This window comes from Enhydra lutris, unplaced genomic scaffold (assembly GCF_002288905.1).
Source record: "Enhydra lutris kenyoni isolate GAN:26980312 unplaced genomic scaffold, ASM228890v2 scaffoldscaffold21, whole genome shotgun sequence".
Taxonomy (NCBI): domain Eukaryota; kingdom Metazoa; phylum Chordata; class Mammalia; order Carnivora; family Mustelidae; genus Enhydra; species Enhydra lutris.
This window is the reverse complement of record NW_019154105.1, coordinates 57949880-57972112: the sequence shown is the minus strand read 5'-3', so window position 1 is coordinate 57972112 and position 22233 is coordinate 57949880. Positions and strand designations below refer to the sequence as shown.

Below are 22233 nucleotides of genomic sequence, written 5' to 3'. Positions count from 1 at the left end.
CCCCTGGGGGATTTTACTGATAGAGAGAGAGAGGAAAGTCAGCCGCCTAAGACAAAGCTCATGCACCCTGTACTCCTCCAAGTAGGTGACCCGTGTCAGCTGCGGCCAGATGCTATTTACTATTTTTGCAAGTGCTCTACTTAAAACAGAAAAGACAAAAATGCCAACAGAAGCTTTGGCTGAGTTGCTCGGGTGAGCTTAGCATCTTGAACTATAGTGAGTCTCTTGGTTACCTCTGTGGCTTCTTTCTTCCTACGTGAAAAGCTTATGTTGTAATTGCGTTATAGAATTATCTTCTACTTATAAGGCAGTTCAGCCAACTGGTTCCAAAACCTGCATACTGCATCCAAGATCAATCTTGAACCAAAAATGAAGAGGAAGGTGGAAGAAACACTTAGAACCATAAGTTATTATTTAAACCACACGTGATAAATTCTCTGATTTAAGATAAATTCTCTAGTCTCACGTGGGAAAGTACTAGTAATTCACAATCACAAAATGATTCCTTTTTAATTTTAGGACTATGAGAAACGTTTACGAGACAGAAACATAATTGAAACCAAGGACCACATAGATACCCATAGGGCCATAGTAGCCAAGTACCTCCAACAGGTAAGGAATATCATTTTACAGAGTCTTCAGAGGGGAAAACAGCCAGTACCCTCACACTGGGGGGAGGGTGATGTCTATTCTTCGAAGTTCTCTGTGGGACAAACATCACTTAACCTCTCTAGACTTTTTTGCTCATAATTACAGATATGAAATTAGCAGCCATCTTCATCTTTTGAATGTATGGAACACCAGGATGTATCTCATTTTATGATCAGTGGTTATCTTAAGTGAGGCATGATTACAAGGGATAGAATTTCTAAGTCATAATTTTTCTCGTATTTCAATGCTTGTATCATATCACCTTTGTAATGAAAAAATTTTATAAACCACATACTAACTGCCCTGATGCACTAAAAACTTGAAATATCCTTTTGCCCTTCCTTCTCCTAATAAATGTAACTTGTTGGAAATGCTATAGTCACTAGGGCACATTTTTCCCCCCCAAAAGATCTACCCTGTGGGCTCCGTATAAAAAAAAATTTTGGGGCGCCTGGGTGGCTCAGTTGGTTAAGCAATTGCCTTTGGGTTGGGTCATGATCCCAGAGTCCTGGGATTGAGTCCCACATTGGGATCCTTGCTCAGCGGGGAGTCTGCTTCTCCCTCTCCCTAATGTGACTCCCCCTTCCCCCACTTGTGCTCTCTCTCTCCCTCCCTCAGTCTCTCAAATAAATAAAATCTTTTTTTTTAAAAAGCCACAATTTATTATATTTAAGACGTTCTCTATTTAAGGAATAATTAGAAAATAAATCAGTCTAAGTAGAGGAAGAAGTTAAGAATCTGAAATCTATGTGCTTCAAGATGGGTCCTGTTTTCTCCAGTTGTTCATTCGCTCAGCAAAATTTCACGATCATCCACCAGGAACTTTCCCTCGTCTCATGAATATAGCAGTGAGTGGAACAGAACCCCCTCTGCCTTAGGGGGGTATTAGTGAGCAAAGTGGTATGATTGCTATAGGAAGAGGTCAGCACCAGGGAGAAAAGTGCACATGTGCTGGGAGGAGGCACTGAGGTGACATTGAGTGAAGACTGGAAGGAGTGGAGGGAGTGAGCTGTAATGTTCCAGGAACATTTGAAATAAAACACCTATCTGTCCTCAGGTTAGAGAATCAGTGATAAATCGTTTCCTGATTGCAAAACACCATTTTCTTCTTTCGGATTTGGTCATAGAAGAAGAAGTTCCCAATATCAGGTAAGAGCGAAGAAATCTTTTGTTTCTTATCAAATTATTTTCATTGCATCATATTAAAATTTTCATGTACATAGAAGATTTTTATCCTTGTTTGGTACATATTTGGGCCCCCGGTAATGCTGGGAACTGGTAAAACCTGATTAATGCCTCATGGTTACAGTAGTTGGAGGATTTTACTGAGCAAGTCACATGAGATGCTCTCCATCATGCCCAGTACACACCATCTCATCTCCCACCATGCCCAAGTCAGCTCCACCAGCATTTGCCAGCTCCCTGCTCCAGTCAGATGAAGTCTGACAGCATTTCCCTCCTGCACGCTCCTGCTTTTCCTCTACCCTTTCCAGTCTGTCCCTCACTCCCTTGCACACATGCACACACGGGACAGAGGGGGTGCCTCAGAACAAGCCCTGGGATTCCAGGCAGTGGGGAGAGACTGAGAGCTGTTGTGTGTTTGGTGAGGGGTCAGGGCAGCAGGGAAAATGGGTATTCACGTAGAAACTGGGATTTGATTGCATTTGCTCAATTGTCTCCCTGTTACTTAGAAAAATCTTCAAATTATCTCAACTAAAGGTGGAGGCATAAAAGGTGAAAAATAACTTTCTATATTGGTGGTCTTGCGTAGTGCATTAACTTCCTGACCTGTCTGTGATTAAGTGTCTTGGTCTCCTAAAAAGTTTATTTCCTATGCTTGTACTTTCTCTCCACTGCCAAGTTGGGCAGGAGACACAAAAAAAAAAAAAAAAAAAATCCATGGCACCCCCTTTCTTTGGCTTGTATCCAGGAGGGAGGCTGTACCCACAGACTCTCATGCACACCTTCCCCTTCATTCCAGGCCCCGGGTCCAGTCACTGAATGTATTTTTTCAGTTATGAAAATTATATTTTAGAATAGATGGTGATTTTCATGCTGTTTTTCCATTTCTTTTCTTTCTTTTTCTTTCTCTGCTTTACTTTCTGCATTAAGTTCTGAAGGCTCAGGGTATGTTCTTTCTTCTTTTAATTTTGGTTTGCTTTAGCATTAAACTAAGGTGTTTCTGTATGTGATGGTCCCAACCACCAAGACATCCCCATGCAGACTGCTAGCGGGTTGGCAAAGTCTCAGGAGAAGAGCCACCTGTGGGGGAGGGGAGGAATTGTGACAAAGAGAAGGGCTGTGCCAGGTTAGGACCCTCTGCCAAAGATGTCTCTCGGAGGTCCCCAAGTTTGGGTTCGGTGGATGTCCTGGCACAGTGATTAGTAAGATGGGCTTAATTTGCAACAGAGTGAACCCTGAGGACATTATGTTGAGATAAATCAGACAGAGAAAGACAAATACCGTTTGATCTCACTTATAGGTGGAATCTAAAAAGGCCAAACTAATAAAAACAGAATAGAATTCCCACCCCCACTGGCCAGGGGGTGGGAAAATCAGGGAGATGTTGTTTAAGGGTACAACTTGCAACTAGGAATTAAATAAGTTCTGGAGATCTCAGACATAGCAGAGTGAATACAGTCAATATGTACCATAAACTTCAAAGTTACTGAACGCCTTGATCTTAATTGTTCTCCCACCAGGAAAAAAAAAAGGATAGTTATGTGAAGTTATAGAGGTGTTGGCTAACTCCACAGTGGTAGTCATATTCCAGTAGGTAAATGTATCAGACCAATACATTGTACACCTTAAATACACACAATGTGATATAACAATTACATCTCAATGGAAATAAATTAAAAATATGAAAATGCAGATAATGAGTCATGCACAGAAAAGGAGATTTGCAATATTACTCTCCTCACACTCTTTTTTTTTTTTTTTTTTTTGGTGGGGGGAGACAGTTATATTTCATAACTTTCCATTATGTTAACATGTAACGGGCCTGCTCTTGTTTTAAGTGAGTTAAGAATAAATATATGTCAGTATTTTCCAAAGCAGAAGAAGGTGGCCGTTTAGTCAGAGTACCCAAGCTGCAGCCACCGCTCCCTCTTCCTGAGGAGCCTTTAGCAAATCCCATCCCCTCCCAGAGCCTCCAGTTTCTTTATGTGAAAAGTGGGTAAATAAAGGTTAGGCTTCTCAGGATTAGAAACAGTCTCTGTGAGGCACCCATCACTCTGATCAATTCATAGAAGGGGCTGGTCAATGGCAGCTGCTCTGGAAGACCCCAGGAGCAAGTGGGAGCCCATCGGGGGCTGGGGCCTCCCCAGCTGGTTATGGTCCTCGGAAGGAGGCCACTGGGCAGCCTGGTGCTGGTGGGGTAGCCAAGAAGCGAGAGCGGGCAAGAGGCCAGCGCTGTCCCCTGCTGTGGAACCCCCTGGCATCAGCCTGTGGGTCCAGAGTCACATCTGTGCTTCTGCTCAGTCTCTGGGCTGTATTTAATGACCTGTTTCATAGCTCTTTCTTCTGCCATGACTCACTGCTGTGCTTCCATCTCCTGGAAGTGTTTATGGGATTTCACCTCACTGAGAGGGAGAGAGGGGAGAGGGATCCTCCCGCCTGCCCCTTCCTCTTGAAAAATCATTGCCATCATGCCATCCTCATCTCTCCAACAGCTGCCATTTTAGGGCATCCACCCAGTGCTAGACCAGGGCCTGGGTGCTTTGCCTACCCACCCCCCTTATCCTCTTCATCACCCCAGGAGGGAGGCATGATCATCCCCATTTTACAGATGATGAAACAGAGACAAAGAGGTGAGATGACTTGCCCAAGATCAAAGAGGGGAGCCAGGAGTCCCACAGCTTTGTCTAACTCCAGAGGCTGAGTTACCTGGGAAGTGCCCAGGAAGGCTGTGAATGTCACCGTGGGAATGGAGCAGGTTAATGCGTGCCCCCAGGCTCAGGAGAGGGAGCATCCGTGGTGAAGGGAGACATGGGCCCTGAAGGGGTATGGCAGCTTGGGGCAGATGAGGAGGAAGGGCAGAGGGCACCCCATGCGCAGGACTGGCCCTTGAGGCCAGAAGCAGGAGAGCACCTGGGGGATGAGTGGGCAGAGCACCAGGCAGGAAGCAAGAGGGGCCCAAGCACACTTAGCTTCCTCTGACCGATAGCAGCTAAAAGCAAGGTTAAGGAACTGCACCAGAGGATCTCTCCAATCTCAGGAGAATTTCTTGACAATTTCCACCCCCCCTTAAAAAGACAGAGTTTTTCAGGGGCCTTTGAGGGCCCCTTGGTGGGGGGAGTTTGGGGAATTGTCTCATAGCGTTCCAGACCTTTCCTTTCCTCAGAGTCCTAATCCTGCTCTGTAATCATTAGCATTCTGGGGCTAAGCCTTTTCAAGCTGGCAGAACAAAAGCGACCACTAAGGCCAAGGAGAAAAGGTCGGAAGAAGGTGACAGCCCAAAACCTGTCCGATGGAGACATAAAGTTGCTGGTGAACATCATCCGGGCTTATGACATTCCCGTGAGGAAGCCAACAGCAAGGTGAGAGCCCTCCAGATGGCCTTGGAATAGAGAGTACAGTGTCCCAGCCAAGTGGGTCACTTCCTTATAGTATGTCCACCCTACTTTGAACATAGTGGTTGATCATGGGGGCCGGGGGTGGGGGCAGTCTTACTGAAGCCAAAACCCTATTGGTTGCAAGTAATAGAACCAATTAAGTCAATTTAGGCTAAAGAGGGGATTTATTGGGAATATCTCAGAGAACTCAAGATTAAGAGGTACAGCTGAACTACATGGTGGACAGTGGACAGTAAAAGATTCAGATGGTTCTTCTGAGGCCCCATTGTCTCTCTCGCTCGCTTCCCCATGTGGGTCTGCCTCATCTCCATGCGAAGGAAGTGGTCCTTTCAGCCATGGTACCATCCACCAAGCATCAGTTTCTCAGGAGAAAAGATGAAGGTCCTGACTTGGGTTGGGGTTGATCCATGGTCTCATCACCTATAGCCAGAGAGGCAGGGTCCCCAGACCCAGGCCTGAAGGTGGGGAACAGTTCTCAGAGAAGTGGGTGTGAACTAGGCAGATACCCAAGAGGTGTATGTCCTAAGTTCTAAACAACACATGCTATGAGCATAAAAATGTGACTTCCCTTTTATCTTCTCCAAGACATGAGCGATGCCTACTATGTTGCACTACACTGGGGCAGTGGGGACCACCCCCCCAAGCCAGGATAAAGTGAGCCTGAGTCTTCTATCCCCTTTAGAGAACAGAGATGAGCAAGAATTCAGGAAAGAAAGAGCAAGAATTAAAACTTCTGCCAGCCAGTACCTTTGCCACTGTAATGAGGAAGGCTTACTTTCCTGCCCACTCACCAGCTTCCCTGCACTGTGCTAAGGCTCTTTCATACAGAGTATCTCACTTACTTTTCACTATTATTAATATCTCCTTTTCACAAAAGGGAAAATATGTGGCTGGCTTGTCCAGGGTCATCCAACTCCGTCTGATTCACAGAAGAGCCCCGTTCTGGACTTTGGAATCTTATTTCCTCTCTAGGATCTTGCTTTTAAATTTATCCCCCATCCATTATTTTACCCTTTTGTTTTAACTGCCTAACTCTTCCACCCATTACAGAACATCTGATCATCACCAACTATTCCCACCATTGGGTCACTAGTAAATGCCCACTTAAGTTCTCGAATCTAGCATTGCTTCCTTGAGCCAGAGCCCCATCCCTTCACCTTGATTGCATCAAAGCTCAACTGTGGGGAGAAAAGCTGTTTTTTAAAATAATATATAGGTGTTTCTCTTATTTTGGTCTCTGTAGAATTTTTTTTTAAGTGTTAAACCATTCCGTTCAAATTACAAGGAGGCTGGGTTGATCCTCTGTGTTCTACATTTCCGTGTAGGCTCATCGACACAGCTCAGATAGCAACGCTTGCAATAAGCCTGTCCGCATCTCCACCCTCTACCCTTGCATCAAACTAGATCGGATCTTTCATCGCCTGCTCTGTACTCTCCTAGCTCACGCCCATCCCTGTGGTCTAACATGCATCCCACTGGATTGTGGTTATTTGTTTACCTGTCTGCCAGCCCTTCTCAATGGAGCTGAAGTGTGTTGCGTTTGTCTTTGCAGCCCCAGAGTCTAACACAGGCTTGCAAATATAGTAGGCATTTAACAGATGTTTTGGTGATACTGTAGTCAGTGGTGTTCCAAGGAGAAAAGGATTTCTCTAGTAGCTCTTGTGTTAAATATTCCACTTCTATTGTCTCATGGTTTGTCTGATACCCTAATCTGTGAAAAGGGAGGACAGTTTGGTAGAAGGAGACAATGTATACTTTATAGCCCAATAGTGAATATGAATAAAATACTTGGTAAACCGCAAGGTTCAGGGCAAATATACAGGTGTGTTGTTAGGATGAGGAGAAAGGCATCTGGAAGCGACTCTCTCTAGATAACCGTCTTTTCTTTTTTTTAAGAATCCCAAAAGGGATGGGGTGTCTGGGTGACTGAGTTGACTGAGTTGATTGGTTTTGGCTCAAGTCATGATCTCAGAATCATAAGATCGAGCCCACATCAGACTCCGTGCTGGACATGGAGTCTGCTTAAGATTCTCTCTCTCCCTCTCCCTTTGTCCCCCACCCACCCCACACTTACCCACCCACCCACCCCCAACCCCCACCCTGGCTCATGTGTATGCTCTCTCTCTCTTAAAAGAATCCCAAAAGGAGGCACCTGGGCAGTTCAGTTGGTTAAGCAACTACCTTCAGCTCAGGTTATGATCCCAGAGTCCCAGGATGGAGTCCCACATCAGGCTCCCTGCTCAGCAGGGAGTCTGCTTCTCCTCCTGACCCTCCCCCTTCTCGTGCTCTCTCTCTCTCTCTCTCAAAGAAATAAATAAAATCTTTTTAAAAAATCCTAAAAGGGTAAGGGGGAAAGACCCATAGATCCTAATTCAAGCAAGGAATTCATGAGGGTGTCTTTCCCAGTGAGGTTTGGCAGGCCCAGAGAGAGGGGTCTTACACGGGATATGTAGCTGGCAGTTATTGGAGAGTTCAGGGTCACAGAGAATGAATGCAGTGGGAGGGGACCTGGGTGGAAACAGGGCAGGCTGGCAGGAGTTTAGGATTCTACCACCTGAGAGGGACTGTGGCTTTCATTTGTGGGAGAAAAGACAGAGTCCTCACTCAGGCACCCCCTGGGAGAGGAAGAACAGGGGGAGGACCCTTTTCACTGTTCCAGCCAGACATGTAGGTTTAGGGATGGAAGTTGGGGTGGCATAGTTAATCACTAAGTCATGGAGAGGAACTGAGCATACTAAAAGCTTTCTGAAGTGTCAACAAACTTAAAGAAAACATTTGTCACCGGAGCCCTACCTCTTTGGAGAAGCTATCTTGCTGAGTATCTAATTCCTGTCATGCATTTCTCCCTCCTAGCAAATTCCAGCAGCCATCAAGATCTTCAAGGACTTTCAGCGAGAAACGTGCTGCTTCCCCGACCACACACAGCCCTACCCACAGTGTGGACTACCCCCTCGGCCAGGTGACAAACCCAGATGCTATGGGTTGGCTTAGATCCTTGCCCCTTCAGAACTGCCCAGAAAATGTATTGTCTCTTTAATGCTTCATTTTCTTTACAAACACACTACTTAGTCAACATATTCTACCTCTGCCTAGAACAAAATAATTCAACAAGGTGTCACGGACTCTAGCGCCTTGCTCTTCTCTTTAAGGTTTTAGTACGTCCTTTTGTAGAAGTTTCTTTTCAACGAACAATTTGCCACACAACTACAGCTGAAGGACCAAACCCCAGCTGGAATGAAGAACTGGAACTTCCTTTTAGGTGAGCATATTTTCCTCTTTAGGGAACTATAGGATATTTTGAAGAAAGGTGAATAAAACGGAGACCTGGGGGGAAATGACTATGGTGAAAGTTTCTGTAGCTTGTGGGCCGGGACAAGACCCAGGAGTAGGAGTCTGAGCCCAAGTCCCATACTGTTCCACTGGTACCACAACTGACTTCAGTCCAGAGGAAAAATGGGAAAATGTCCAACTTTTGAAATGCAGCTTCACTGTTGAGACACTCCACACTGCCCATTCTCTGGACCCCACGGCCCCTCCACTGCTTTCTGTTGTTCCTTGTCTCCCCGACTCTGGAAGCTTCAAGTAAACTCCCCCGTCTGTAACTCCCTACTTTCCATAATTACGCTTTCTTCCTCACCAGAAAAATACTACATAGGCATTTAAAACTTTAAGTGATTTTAGGTATTTAAAAGACTCCTTATTTCAGATCTTGAAGCAGTCTTAGAAATTACCTAGTGCACCACTCTACTTTTATAGGAAAGAAATGAAAACCCAAGGATAGAAGGTGACTGGCTTAAGGCCACATAGTACCTTAGAGACAGAGCAAGGACTGGAGCTGGTTGAGCCAGAAGAGAAGGACACATGCCACTATTATGCCCAGAGCAAGCAAAAAGAATGAGAAAACATAAAGGCAGATGCTCAACAAAACACATGCAACAGCCCAGTATGGGGCAGGGCCTGGCTGGACTCAGAGCAGGTGGTATTACAGGAGAAGATCCTCACCCCTGCACCGTTTGAGTTTTCTATGGGAAGGTGAGTGGGAGGCAGGGTATGTTCCAGCAGCCTTGTCATTGGAGGTTTAAGGCTAGGGAGTGGTCTGCTGGAGACACACCTTCTAGAGCCCCATTGCTAAAGAAAGCTGCACACCGGCACAAGTGTCGGCCGGAGGCCTTGAGTGTAGCCCGTCCACCGAGCCAGCTCAGCCATGGCAAGCTGGGGGGATGATGTGAGACTCGGCAGGGCAAGCCAGCAGACAGGGGGCTTCTCTCGGTCCAGAGCCTCCAGTCTAGGGTCCCTTCCTCCTGAGTATGGTGTTAAGTTATAGCATCTCAGTACAAAGGTAATGTGGAACATAAGGAATAGCATGGAGGACATTAGGAGAAGGAAAGGAAAAGTGAATTGAGGGAAATCAGAGGGGGAGATGAACCATGAGAGACTGTGGACTCCAAGAAAGAAACTGAGGGTTTTAGAGAGGAGAGGGGTGGGAGGACGGGTGAGCCCGGTGAAAGGTATTAAGCAGAGCACATATTGCATGAAGCAGTGGGTGTTATACTTAAACAGTGAATCATGGAACACTACATCAAAAACTAATGTTGTAAAAAAAAAAAAAAAAAAAAAAAAAAAAAACTAATGTTGTACTGTATGGTGGCTAACATAATAAAAAATTTTTTAAAAAGGTAAATGTTTGGAATGAAAACACTGCTTTTGATCCTTATCTCTATGCTCATATTTGAGTATTTTTCAGATTTTGGTATATGAATGCTCATTGTTTCCATCTTACCCATTGTCATGGTGTCTGGTCACATGTGCCCTTTTGCAGGGCCCCCAATGGGGATTACAGCACGACCAGTTTGCAGTCAGTGAAAGACGACGTGTTCATTAACATTTTTGATGAAGTGCTATACGACGTCCTAGAGGTAAGCTCACAGTTTTGAGGAAGACATCTGCACCCATGTTCACGTCCTCTACCCACCATATGTCCCTAACACATTCTCTTTGTGACGGTTGACTTGTTTCAGACTTGACATGTATCAGCAGGAAAGGGAGAAGGGAGGAAGAGAACTAGCTTTTTGATTTTTGATAACTGCCCTGGGTGTATTACATACAAGGTCTTAATTCTAGAACAACCTTGTGAAGGAGATTGTTAAATCTCCAGTTTAGTGAAGGGGAAACTGAGGTGCAGAAGGGTTGAGCGACTTTCCCAGGGTCACAAAACAATAAAGTGTATGAACCAGAATGGGCCGCAGGTCTGCCTAACCTAGCCCACAGGCTTTCAGCTACACCTTGGCCCTTTTTCCAGGGCCAGTTAATTACATGAGTGGCTGACATTCCTAAAGGTTTACTGCCTCCCACACCCCGCAGGATGACCGTGAAAGAGGAAGGGGAATCTACACGCGTATTGAGAGACACTGGTTGGGAAGCGTGAAAATTCCATTTAGCACCATTTATTTCCAAGCCAAGGTAAGCATCTGATGTCTGAATTCCATGGGGCTCGGGAACGGCTGTGTCCACTGCTCCTGTTACGGCTTTCTCAGTGGGTCTGCACCCTCTATACTGAGAGAACCTAGCGCGAGCCGAGGTTGGCAAGATAGGCCATCAATTTGGGTCATATCTGTGTGGCTTGTAAAACATCAATTTCCCTCAAAGTCAGCAGTTAATGTACAATTGTTTCAATCTGAGAACTTTTCTAACATTTAAATAGAAGTAAAGCAGAAGGTGGGACAAAGCAGAAACATGTCAAAAGGACAAAAGTGGAGTAGATAGATGCCTGAGAGTAACTTGAAGGGAACAGTCAGGACATTGATGGCCTATTTAATCACATACATTCTATTAAGGCTTCTAGAGTGCTCCCTATTTCAGACATGAAAAACGGTTAGTGGAGACTCGTTCAACTAAGATACCCTTCTTCAGAGTTTAATGATTTTGCTTAAGGGAACCCATTAGGTTAACAATGCTTGAATGATTCAGTAGCTCTAATCTGGGACAGTGAAAGATTCTGCAATGGCTCTAATATCCTGGTGTTAAATCCATGGCAACAGGAGGCTTTGAGCCACAAGCCTGTAGGTAATCTCCCACAGCCACAGAGGGAGCGGTTTAATCCCACACGTGATGACCACCCAGACCAGGTGTCACCCGGGCCCCAGAGTCTTTGGCAAAACCCAGGCCTGGATGGGTTGGAATCTCAAGGATTGTAGAATTGTGATTCTCCCCCTAGACAAAGGGACAGTCCACAGGTGAAGATTCCATGATGTACTGGCCAAAAAATTTCCATTTCTCTCTTTGAATACATCTTAAGGGGCACCTGGGTGACTCAGTTGCTTAAGTGTTGCCTTCAGCTCAGGTCATGATCTCAGGGTCCTGCCATTGAGTCCCATGTCAGGCTCCCTGCTTAGCAGGGAGCCTGCCTCTCTCTCCCCTTGCCATTCCCTCTGCTTGTGCACTCTCTCACTCTCACTGTCAAATAAATAAATAAAGTCTTTTTTTAAAAAAGATCTTAAATGAAAGAAAAGCTGTTTAAGAGCACATGAGTTTTTAAACGAAACTGCCATGTTATTTGGCATTGCTGAATTTCACATTTGGAAGGGTACTCAGAGGTAATTACTCCCAATCCCTTCCTGATAAATGAATTTCCTTTATTATGGTAATATCCGTACTCTGCTGGAGTGTCTCTAGAAACAGGGAACTCACTACTTCATGAGGCAGTTTGATCTCTTTTGCCATAGCTGTGTTATAAATTTCTTCCTTGAACCATGACATAATCTATGTGCTTCCCTATTCGTAGGTCATGGTTTGGAGCTACACGTAGCAAGTCAAGCCCTGACCCACTAATAATAGTAGGAGTAACTATATTGCATGCCATTACTAGCTAGTTTGTATGTCACTTCAATTAAACCTCACAACAACCCAGTCAGCTTTATTGTTCCCATTTTACAGATAAAGAAACAGAAGCCTAGAGAGGTGAGGTCACTACTCAAATCCCAAAGCTTACAGTGGAGTGGGATTCAGTGTTTACCCACCTCCCACAATGCTCACATGGTGTATCCCTGGAGAACGAGATTGATAAAAGGAGAGAGAACTATTCAACTTTGGGGTTTATACATTTCAATATTAACTTTTGAGAATGGTTTCGTTACATTTGTCATTTAGGAGTTTTGTCGTACTCCAAAGCTCGTGCTCTTCCGTGCAGCTGCAGGGGACATCTGGCAGGATCTGGAGACACCACTGGTTGTCACAAGTAGAGGGGGAGCTAGTGGCGTCTTGTGGGTGGAGGCCAGGGTTGTTGCAGACACCTCACAGAGCACAGGACAGCCCCTACCACAGAAGTCATTGGGCCCCAAATACCAGCTGTGTGCAGGGTGAGAAACCCTGTCTTAAATCCTTACACCCCAGCTATCTGGAGATAATGCCCATTCCTCTCTGGGTCATCAGCCTATGTCTCACATCCGATGTGCTCAGTTATTTCAGCTACACATTTCATGGCATTGTTTCTGTATCCTTTTTTTTTTTTTTTAAGATTTTATTTATTTATTTATTTGTCAGAGAGAGAGAGCGAGCACAAGCAGGGGGAAGTGGTAGAGGGAGAAGCAGAGTCCCCACTGATCAGGGAGCCTGATGCGGGGCTCGATCCTAGGACCCTGGGATCATGACCTGAGCCGAAGGCAGACACTTAACTGACTGAGCCCCCCCAGGTGCCCTGTTTTTGTATCCTTTTCTCTGTACCCCTTCACCCACCCGCCCCCACTCCCAGGATCTGGGGCAAAGCACTGATGTAAGGAGGAAATTAAACAGCAGGTCACTTAATTCCTCCCTGGAAAACACAGTCCCTAAAAGTTTAACTTCCCTCTCTATTTCTCCTGAGACATAAATACCACCAAAGACTGAAATGAAAATTGGATTCTCTGTAAGCGTATGAATTTCAGATTCTGGCCCTGAATAGTGGCGTGGCATCAGACAGTCATAATAAACATATTGTTGTGTTGACTGTGCAAGAGTGGAAAGTCCTGTCTTTTGAAGTCTCTACAGAAGTCAGGTCATTTTACGTAAATGGCTGGTAGTGCACCAGACCTGCATGTATTGAGCACCTGCTGTGTATACAAAACGCTGCTCTACATTGGAGAAGGGTGGTTGAAACCTGGGTGATACAGAGATCTATTCAGAGAGAGAAATCACAGAGTCTCCAGAGGGAAGTGATAAATAGGCACACGCCTATGAAGTCGGGCAGAATGGGTCACGGTAACAAGTGCAAGACACATTGCCTACGTGAGGCTGCTGGAGACAACGGAATAATTCACCAAGGAGATGACATCTGATCTGGAAATAGTGCTTAGTACTCTGTGAGGTGGGGATAGGGGAATGGCTGCTGGCCCACCCGCACTGAGCACTGAGCTTCGGCCAGGCAGTTTTGTGAATGTCTGACATCTACTCATCTAGCACCCAGAACCACCCTACAACAGGTCCTATTACTGTCTCTTGATAAAGGCAGGAGCTCAGGCACCTGGACTGTAATCCAAGATTTGAAGCCAGGTGACCTGCTGTCACAGACCCCCACAGAGCTGGGGATGCTCCGTGGAATTGTGCAGAGGCAGGGAAGTAGAGAGCCCTTCCCATGAGAGCTCAGGGAGACACACCCGGAAAGAGGGGGAGCCTTGAATGCCAGTCTGAGCAGACTTTATTGGATTCACTAGGTCGTGAGAGCCGGTACTTGCCTTTGAACTGGAAAACCACTGGGATGTTTACCAAGTCGTATGTTCTTCACAGATTGATGGGACATTTAAAATAGACATTCCCCCTGTTCTTCTGGGCTACAGCAAGGAGCGAAGCCTGATTATCGAGCGGGGTTTTGATGCTGTGCGAAGCCTGAGTGAAGGCTCCTACATCACCCTGTTCATTACCATCGAGCCTCAGCTGGTTCCCGGGGAGTCGGTTCGAGAAAAGGTAACCCTGCCCCCACTCAGGAATTGCAGGCCTGGTGATGAGATGCTGCTAGGCTAGCTGGGCGGCGCTTTTATGAACACAGACCGCATGGCACGGGCAGAGGTCCCTGACACTGTCCACTCACTACTCTTACAGTCTAGATGGATGGAAGGGGAGACGGCAGATTTGCACTTTCATTGAGCCGATACTTCAGTTGATCAACAACTTAAACGTTCAGGCAAAGCAAGACAGACATAAACATGCATCAGGTTTAGAAGAATTTTCTTAATGGGAGGAAAAAAGCAGACCGCTCTTCTATCTTGCTGTTTATGGGCAAGCACACCGAAATACAGCTCCATGTCTGACCTCACATCCCTAGCTGGGCTGTGCGTTGAATCGATTTACAGAACTGTAAGGCTAGACCTCCGGGGTCACCTCTCTTCAGTGCCTTCAGACAGGCGCAGGCATCTGCCCAAGTGCCCTAATTCTGAACCGCTCTACAACAAAGTTTCCAGAACCTAGGTTTGTTGGCAACTGTTTCCCAGCCCTTACAGCCAGGACACACTTCCTTAACATAACATGCTTATTCAGCAGTTATGTGTGCTGCCCTCTCTGGTCTGGGGGGAGAGCGTTGATCATGACCTCTTCATACTATAAACTGATCCAATCACCACCACCACGTACTGAGTTCTTACTCGGTTCTCTGCACCGTGTCAGACGTTTGACACCTGTTCTCTCTTAATACTCACAGCTGTACTGTGTGGTGGGTCTCCGACTGAGACAGGAGGAAACCGAGGCTCAACCATCCAGTTCACCCAAACAGTAAATGCAGAGCTAACCAGTCTGCCTGACTCGAAATCGTATATATTTAATAAATATTTACTGAGCATCTTCTGTGTGACTGGCATTTTTCAGGCACTGGGGATACAGCAGCCTAGAAAAGCAGAGAAAAATCCCACAGAGCTTACATTCCCATGTAAACCCAGCTTGTCACCTACTGCACTAAACGTGGATTCTTGTGCTGACTCTTTCTTTAGTTTATCCATCTTTATAATTAAGACTCAGATGGAGATGGGGGGGACAAAAGAGCACATTCCTCTGTTTCTTTTTCAGTATTACAGTTTTGTTCACAGAGAAAAATACTTCCACTATTCACCTTTGCAAGGATTATTGGAAAAATAAATCTGCTGAAATTCAAATTAATTTTATATGCTAGCCTTTGTCACAAATGCTGTGAAAATCTGTTTTCTAGAAGACATGGCAGAATATATGTGTTTCAAAGTATTTCTAAGAAGTAAAACATGTATTCTTAATGTTCTTTCTTTATATATAAACTCAAGAGAAAGCCAGAAAACATGCTGACACAGAAAAATGCTCCCAGACAAAAGATGGCTTTGCTATTTCTGTCTTCTTCATGAAGGAAAAGCACTCCATCTGGAGGTGAGCTTCCAGAGCCCGTGAAAGCAGTCTGGGATCACTTTCTGGGACCACTGGCTGAAGGGCTGAAACCCAGGGCTGCCTTAGCACCTGGTGCATGTCCTGGCACTGGTCCCCACGGGCTCTAAACCCAGGTCCCCCAGGTCTCGTAGCCTGCCCTGTCTACAGGCAGGTACCAAGGCTGTCCACTGCTGTCTTCCATGGCATGTCACTGCCCCGCTGTGGCTGTGCGAAGCATTTCCCTTAGGCCTCCAAAAAGAGGGCTTAAGAAACCCCTTTGGAGGGCAGGCTCTTTGCTGCTATTTGATGAGGAAGCATGTGGACTGACAGCACCCTCAAGTCCTAAACACGGCGGCAGAAAACACTGCCAGGTGAGTCCCCTGAAGATAATGCAAGAGAGACAAGCTCTCATCCTAAGAGCATAGAGACCATAACCTGGAATTGGCTCTCCCCTTAGCAGCAACTTCCAGGATTAGCAGATTAGAATCTTCCCTCCACCATCACCCCACGAGGATCCATTCCCTGTGACTTTTTAAAGGATTTATTCATGGGATTTTCATAGAGAATCAGTAGCAACACCTGAAATTCTTATAACTACTTTATGTTGTCTCAAGGGAAGTTAAGTTTTTAAAAATAGATTATTTCTGTTAATAAAGTCTTCCTCTCATTTCTTTTTTCTTTCTTGCCTCTGATAGATGAGTGACATGCTTAAAAAGGTGTACCAGGTATTGTGTTTTACATTCATTGGTCAGTAGTCATTAGGCTTTTACTCAGCTGCCCTCCATCCCCTGCCACTTCACGGAGGCTGATGGGTCCTGCTATGTGTGCGATCCCTGGGCAATGAGCTACAGATGTCCAGAGTTCCATGAAGAATGTCCAGTTTCTGGCCCGTTTCATTTTGTCAGAGAGATTCTTAGTTAGCTTTGCATGTAGGAAGTCATAGGTGTGAATGTAGCTTGCCTGCTGGGAACCATCTCCACTGTCTCCAAGCCCATAAAATGCATGAGCTGCTGCTTACAGAGACCACGCAGCCATGACAAGGATTTCTGATCCATGGAGCTGTCAGTGTGTCCAAAGGGAGGTTTTGAACCCATTCAATTTTCTGTAAATATGGACACTAACCTAATGGTTAAAAAAAAAAAAAAACTGTCCACATTCTGTGTTGAGTCAAACTGAGAATTTGTCAGTTAGCCCTTAATTTGTTTTGTAATAAACAACCCAAATTCTTCCAGTATTTAGCTTTCCCTTGGCACTCCTTAGATTACCAAATAGCACACTCCTCCATAAATCACTGTTTCGTTCCATGAAATGGCATCCTGGTGGCCTAAGCAAGTATTAATGACCATTAATAGATTAATGACCATTAATGTATACTTGGGGCAGACAGGAACACAAGATGATTCAAGCATGGGCCCTGCTCTCCCAAAGTACAGGGTATGTAGTCAAAATACACAACAGCACATCCAGGTCCAAGTGGTAAAAAAGGTTTTAGGCACAGTTTCTTCAACCTGGAAGGCCAATAGCCAGGACTGATTCAGGGTTCTTACTGCTTTTTCTGGACAGTGCCTACTGCTGCCTCTTAAGTGCCCCCCTAGCGTCCCGTGTTTAACTCCATAGAATCTCTGGTCAAGTAATTAAGTGCCTGCTTGTTAGTATTTTCCTCTAGACTAGAAGTTGCCTGAGGGCACTGTTTCATCCTCCTTTAACCACAGAGCCTGGAACCTTTCAGACTCTCAGCAAATAATTGGACAAATAAGTAAATGAATGAGTTTAAAGGACACAGGGATGGATTCACTGGGTGCTTTTTTCAGCCACTCTTGTTGCATGATTTTCTGTCTTTATAGAATTACAGTTATTTCTGGGGTGACAGTTATATCTCCGGAGTCTGTGATACACCCATACCAAACAAATCTTCGGAGCTCACCCTTTTCATTTATTTATATCTCTGTCCCAATGTGCCGAGCGGTAGGTGGTTATAGTGATGATGATGATGGTGATGATGATGATGGTGTTCAGATTCAGATGTCAGGGACATCCCGTGGGAGTATATGGCAAGCTTCTGGAAGTGCCTCACATCCCCACAACCTGTACCCGAGTGCCTCAGGGGACAGCAATCAAATTAGAAACAGGAACCACAGTTCAGCTCCAATGAAACAGAAGTCAGAACAGCTGAAATAGTCTAGATTCGATCTGAAGTCATCAAAAGTAAGGGGATGTTTTCTGTGCACTTGTTCATTCACTCACCAGCATTTGTTAAACACTATATGAACTATGTGCCAGGTGAGATTAGTACTGGAGATAAAAAAAAAAAAAAAAAAAAAACCAAGATCAAAATCCCTGATTCTAGGCATCTTGCTCTATGGGGGAGACAGAGTAAAGTTATCAGCAGTTTTAAATGCTAAAACAAACAAAAATAAAGCAGAGTATGGATAGCTGGGTGCATTTCCCTTCTCAAAACATACATATTTTGAGGCACTGCCCAGAATCTAAATTCCACCTAACAGTTAATTTTTCTAATAAAATTTTATATGAGTTTTATCTTGAAACCCTTTGAAATGTAAGCAACCATGTGTATATTTTTATGTAAGCAACAAAAATCTGGTTAAAAAACACTTAAATATGTGCTTTTTGCAAACTACTTTTTTAGCAATAGCTTTAGGGGGAAAAATTACATGTGTCTAAAGGCAAATGAAAATTTCTCTGTTTCATCTGCTTTGAGTTACTATCAGAAGTCTGGGAACTGGTAGCTCATCTTGGATCAGAGAACAGCTTAGAATAAATATAATAAATTTGGTCTTTCTGGTTCTGTTTCCCTTTTCCCTGAGACCCATTACTATTATGTATTACATTGATCATGGGTTTAAAACTTAACACACCCACATGTATCTGTCAGTTTGTTATGCATTTAACGTGAGTTGCTCAAGCTTGCCTTTGAGATGTTAGATTTCTGAGCCCCTCTCCCCTCTAAAACCAACGTCAAAATACACCAAAAAAAACCTCTGCTTGGTCTCATCAACCAGAATTAGTACATCATAGTTTACTTTCTGTAGGTGGCTATAGTTTCCACAGGACCGCTTCCCTGTTGGCTATTTTCTTTCAATCCTGTTCAATATCTTTTAAATACTTGATGAATCCATCTAATTTTTAGATTATAAATATAGTTAAATGAAGCCCTAGGACTCCAGGGCATGGCAATAGCGAAGGGGTCACTTAATCATATTTCCTGAACCACACATTTAGTTCGTGTCAACTTTGGGATCTCAGCGAGTTCTACTGTGTCTCCTGTCATCAGATGTAAACTCCATGTAGTCTTTGTTTTTGAAGTTTGATTCTCAGGAAGATGAGAAATTGCTTCAAGCAACAGAGAAGTTTCAAACTGAATGTGCCTTAAAGTTTCCACATCGCCAGTGCCTCACAACAGTGACGGACATCAGTGGGAAAACAGTCTTTGTCACCCGTTACCTCAAGCCTTTAAACCCTCCCCAGGAGCTCCTGGATGCCTGCCCCAACAGCCCCCAGGCAACGGCGGTGAGTGTTTCATAGCCCATCAAGGCTGCTGCTAAAAATGTGTTAAAATTTTAATATATCGCCCTCTTAATTATCATGTTTCCTAGTACTTCAGATAGTCACTATATTGAGATCATTAGTGGTGAAAGAAATGATTAATACTTTTTTATTACTCTGAGGCTCATTTTCTTTAGAAAAGTCTGAAGGAACCAGAGACAGTAGTAATCCTTAGTTCATTCTTTCAGACTGTGGGGTGCTTACCCTGTCCCTGGCTCTCAAGTGGGTTCTGGAAATTAACATTTGGAAGATGCTTTACACTTTCACAGTGTCTTATATAAACACGCCTTCATTATGAGTCCTCCATCATTTTCTGGGATTCAAACCTAGGCCTCCAACTTTAGAACTCATGCACTTTCTACTATAGTTAGAGAAGTATTCAGTATTATAGTTAATATGATAGGTGTCATTGATTTCAAATGAAGCAAAAATTATTTCCAAGATTTGAGGATGTACAAATATGTAAGCTGTCACCACAGACCATCCATACTGGGCCATTAAATATGGCTGCAAAGCACCTTCCCCCTCACAACCACACATAACAGAAGCCATATGTTAAACAGGTATTATTAAGTGACTACTGTAACCCATAACTATCTTTAGAGAGTGAGTAGTCTAGGAAGTAGTTGCTGCTAATAAGTTGTTAACATAATAATTTAGGAACAGGGTGATGATATATCTACTTGCAGATATAGATACAGCAAAAAAGAAAAGCCCATGTTCCACATATTAGTTACTTTTTTTGTTAATCAATTTTTATTAAAAACCATAATAGGGATTTCCCTCTATTATTCCTAGCATAGTAAATATGCAGAAAACTTCTTTCAGGAGAGAACACAGGGATGAATAACATTTTTAAACCATTTTTAGAATCGTGGCTGACATAGAACTAAGGTGAGGGGGAAAACTCAGAGACAGGAAACAACGAAGCAGATTCCACAAGGGTGAGAGCCTGAAATAATGTCTTCTCTGAGGTTGTCCAGTAATTCCTGATGCCTTGTGCTGGGCTTCAAGCAGGCCACAAGGCTGTTGGGGTAGGAGGTAATGTGTGGTGCCAGGCTAGGGAGGGAGGATGGTTGAATCAGAGACTCAGGTACAGAGTTAGGACTCTTGACAGGTAATGTCAACAGCTGGTAAACCAGGAAATACCCTGCTTTGCAGAAGGAATCTTACCTGTCTCAGCCTGGATGAAGAGAAACGAAAAAACTTTCTCCAGGGAATTCCTAATCAATAAGTTGTATTTATTCACATTTGAGACTGGAATTTACATTGCCGGACGACCTCCCACCCCCCCCAAAAAAACAGACTTCAGCTGAAAATTTAATTGAAAGTGTTCCCTATTGAGAATGCGCCTAAATCCCTGACAGAAGGAAACACAGATCTTTCTAGAACGCCCTTTAAACTCAGCCTTAAAAACAAACAGAAAAAGTTCCAAAGTTCCAAGCAACACAAACATATAAAAGATTATCAATGAAGAAATAAGTCACCATAAAGAAGGTAAGAGTTAACACACACAACACACTGCAGAATTGGGCCAAAAAGACCGCAGATACTGGAATTATCAGATTCATACTATAAAACAGATATGTTTACTCAGTTTAAGAAATACAGGGAACAGTAGACTGTCAGAACTGATAGGAAAATTATTAAAAATATTGCATGGTACTTATAGAAATATGAAATAGAATAGTTAAAATGAGAAAACAACTGGCTTAAGCAAAATACTAAATATAATTAGAGACTTCTTGAACTGGAATATGCATGCAAAGAAATTACTTGGAATATAGAGCAGAGATAGCAAAAAATAGAATATTTAAAGGAAAGGTTAAGAGACATGGAGGATAGAGGCAGGACACCCTGTATGAAAAGAGAAAGACAATGTTCAAGGAGATAGAGCTAAGAATTTAAGACTTGATGAAAGTCAACAATCCTCTGATCCAGGAAGCCCAGTATATCCTACACAAGATAAATGAAATGGAATTAAAATCTAGGCATGTCATGAGAACTACAAAGATGGTCTTAAAAGCAGCTGGAGAGAAAAAACAGATTTTCTATAAAAGAGCAATGATTCAACCAATAGACTTTTCAGCTGCACAAATGGAATTCAGAGAAGGAATAATATCTGCAAAAGGCTGGAGGAAAATAGCCATCACACTAGTTATTTATATCCAGTGAAGCCATCTTTCACACAAACACTGGGAGAATTTACAACCAAAAGATTCTCAGTTAAGAAATTTACAAAAAAATTCACATCCAAGAGAAGTAAGGATAGTAATACTATGATTATTAGCATAATAATAAGGAAAATGGGAAATTTGTGAGTAAATCTAAATAGGCATTGTCTTCACATCAATACTACTAGCAATGAGGATGGAAAATTGTGATAAAAACAAAAATCCTGGGGAAAAAATGCATATATGTCAGGAAAGGATTGATGAGAGTATTTTAATGCCCTTGTATTTTCCAAGAGGAGAGTGAAGCTATTTATTAACTTTTAAGAGTTTTAAAGTTAAATATTCATGTTGAAACTTCTTTTACTTTTTTTAAGATTTTATTTACTTATTTTAAAAAGAGAGGACACAAGCGGGTGAGGGGTAGAATGGGAGGGAAAGGGACAAGCAGACTGTGCTGAGTGTGGAGCCTGACGCGGGGCTTGATCCCATGACCCTGAGATCATGACGCAAGTCGAAATCAAGAGTTGGGGGCTCAGCCGAGTGAGCCACCCAGGTGCCCTCATGTTGAAATTTCTAAATCAATCACTTAAAAGAGTAAAAGAAAGTGCATATAGCTTCCATAGTGGGGGGAGATAAAATAATGAAATGGGATGAAGAAGAGTGCGGGGAGAAAAAAAGAAACAAAAAAGTATGAAAAATAAAAAGCACAGAATAAGGGAGTAGAAGTAGTCTAAATGTTTACTAGCAATCGCAATCAAAGCAAAGGGATTCAACTTTCCAGTTAAAAAATAAAGACTGTCGGGCGCCTGGGTGGCTCAGTGGGTTGGGCCGCTGCCTTCGGCTCGGGTCATGATCTCAGGGTCCTGGGATCGAGTCCCGCATCGGGCTCTCTGCTCAGCAGGGAGCCTGCTTCCCTT

General features: G+C 43.9%; 1 protein-coding gene across 1 annotated transcript in view; it reads left to right on the top strand.

Moving 5' to 3' along the window:
• LOC111149044 (coiled-coil and C2 domain containing 2A) overlaps window positions 1-22233 on the top strand; it is a 131415-nt gene that overhangs the window by 86487 nt on the left and 22695 nt on the right. Inside the window, exons 21-29 of the mRNA XM_022505936.1 lie at window positions 520-612; window positions 1709-1800; window positions 5025-5192; window positions 8082-8187; window positions 8378-8487; window positions 10048-10144; window positions 10590-10688; window positions 13986-14162; window positions 18903-19106. Coding sequence (XP_022361644.1) covers window positions 520-612; window positions 1709-1800; window positions 5025-5192; window positions 8082-8187; window positions 8378-8487; window positions 10048-10144; window positions 10590-10688; window positions 13986-14162; window positions 18903-19106 — 1146 coding nt within the window. The remainder of the gene's footprint in view (window positions 1-519; window positions 613-1708; window positions 1801-5024; window positions 5193-8081; window positions 8188-8377; window positions 8488-10047; window positions 10145-10589; window positions 10689-13985; window positions 14163-18902; window positions 19107-22233) is intronic.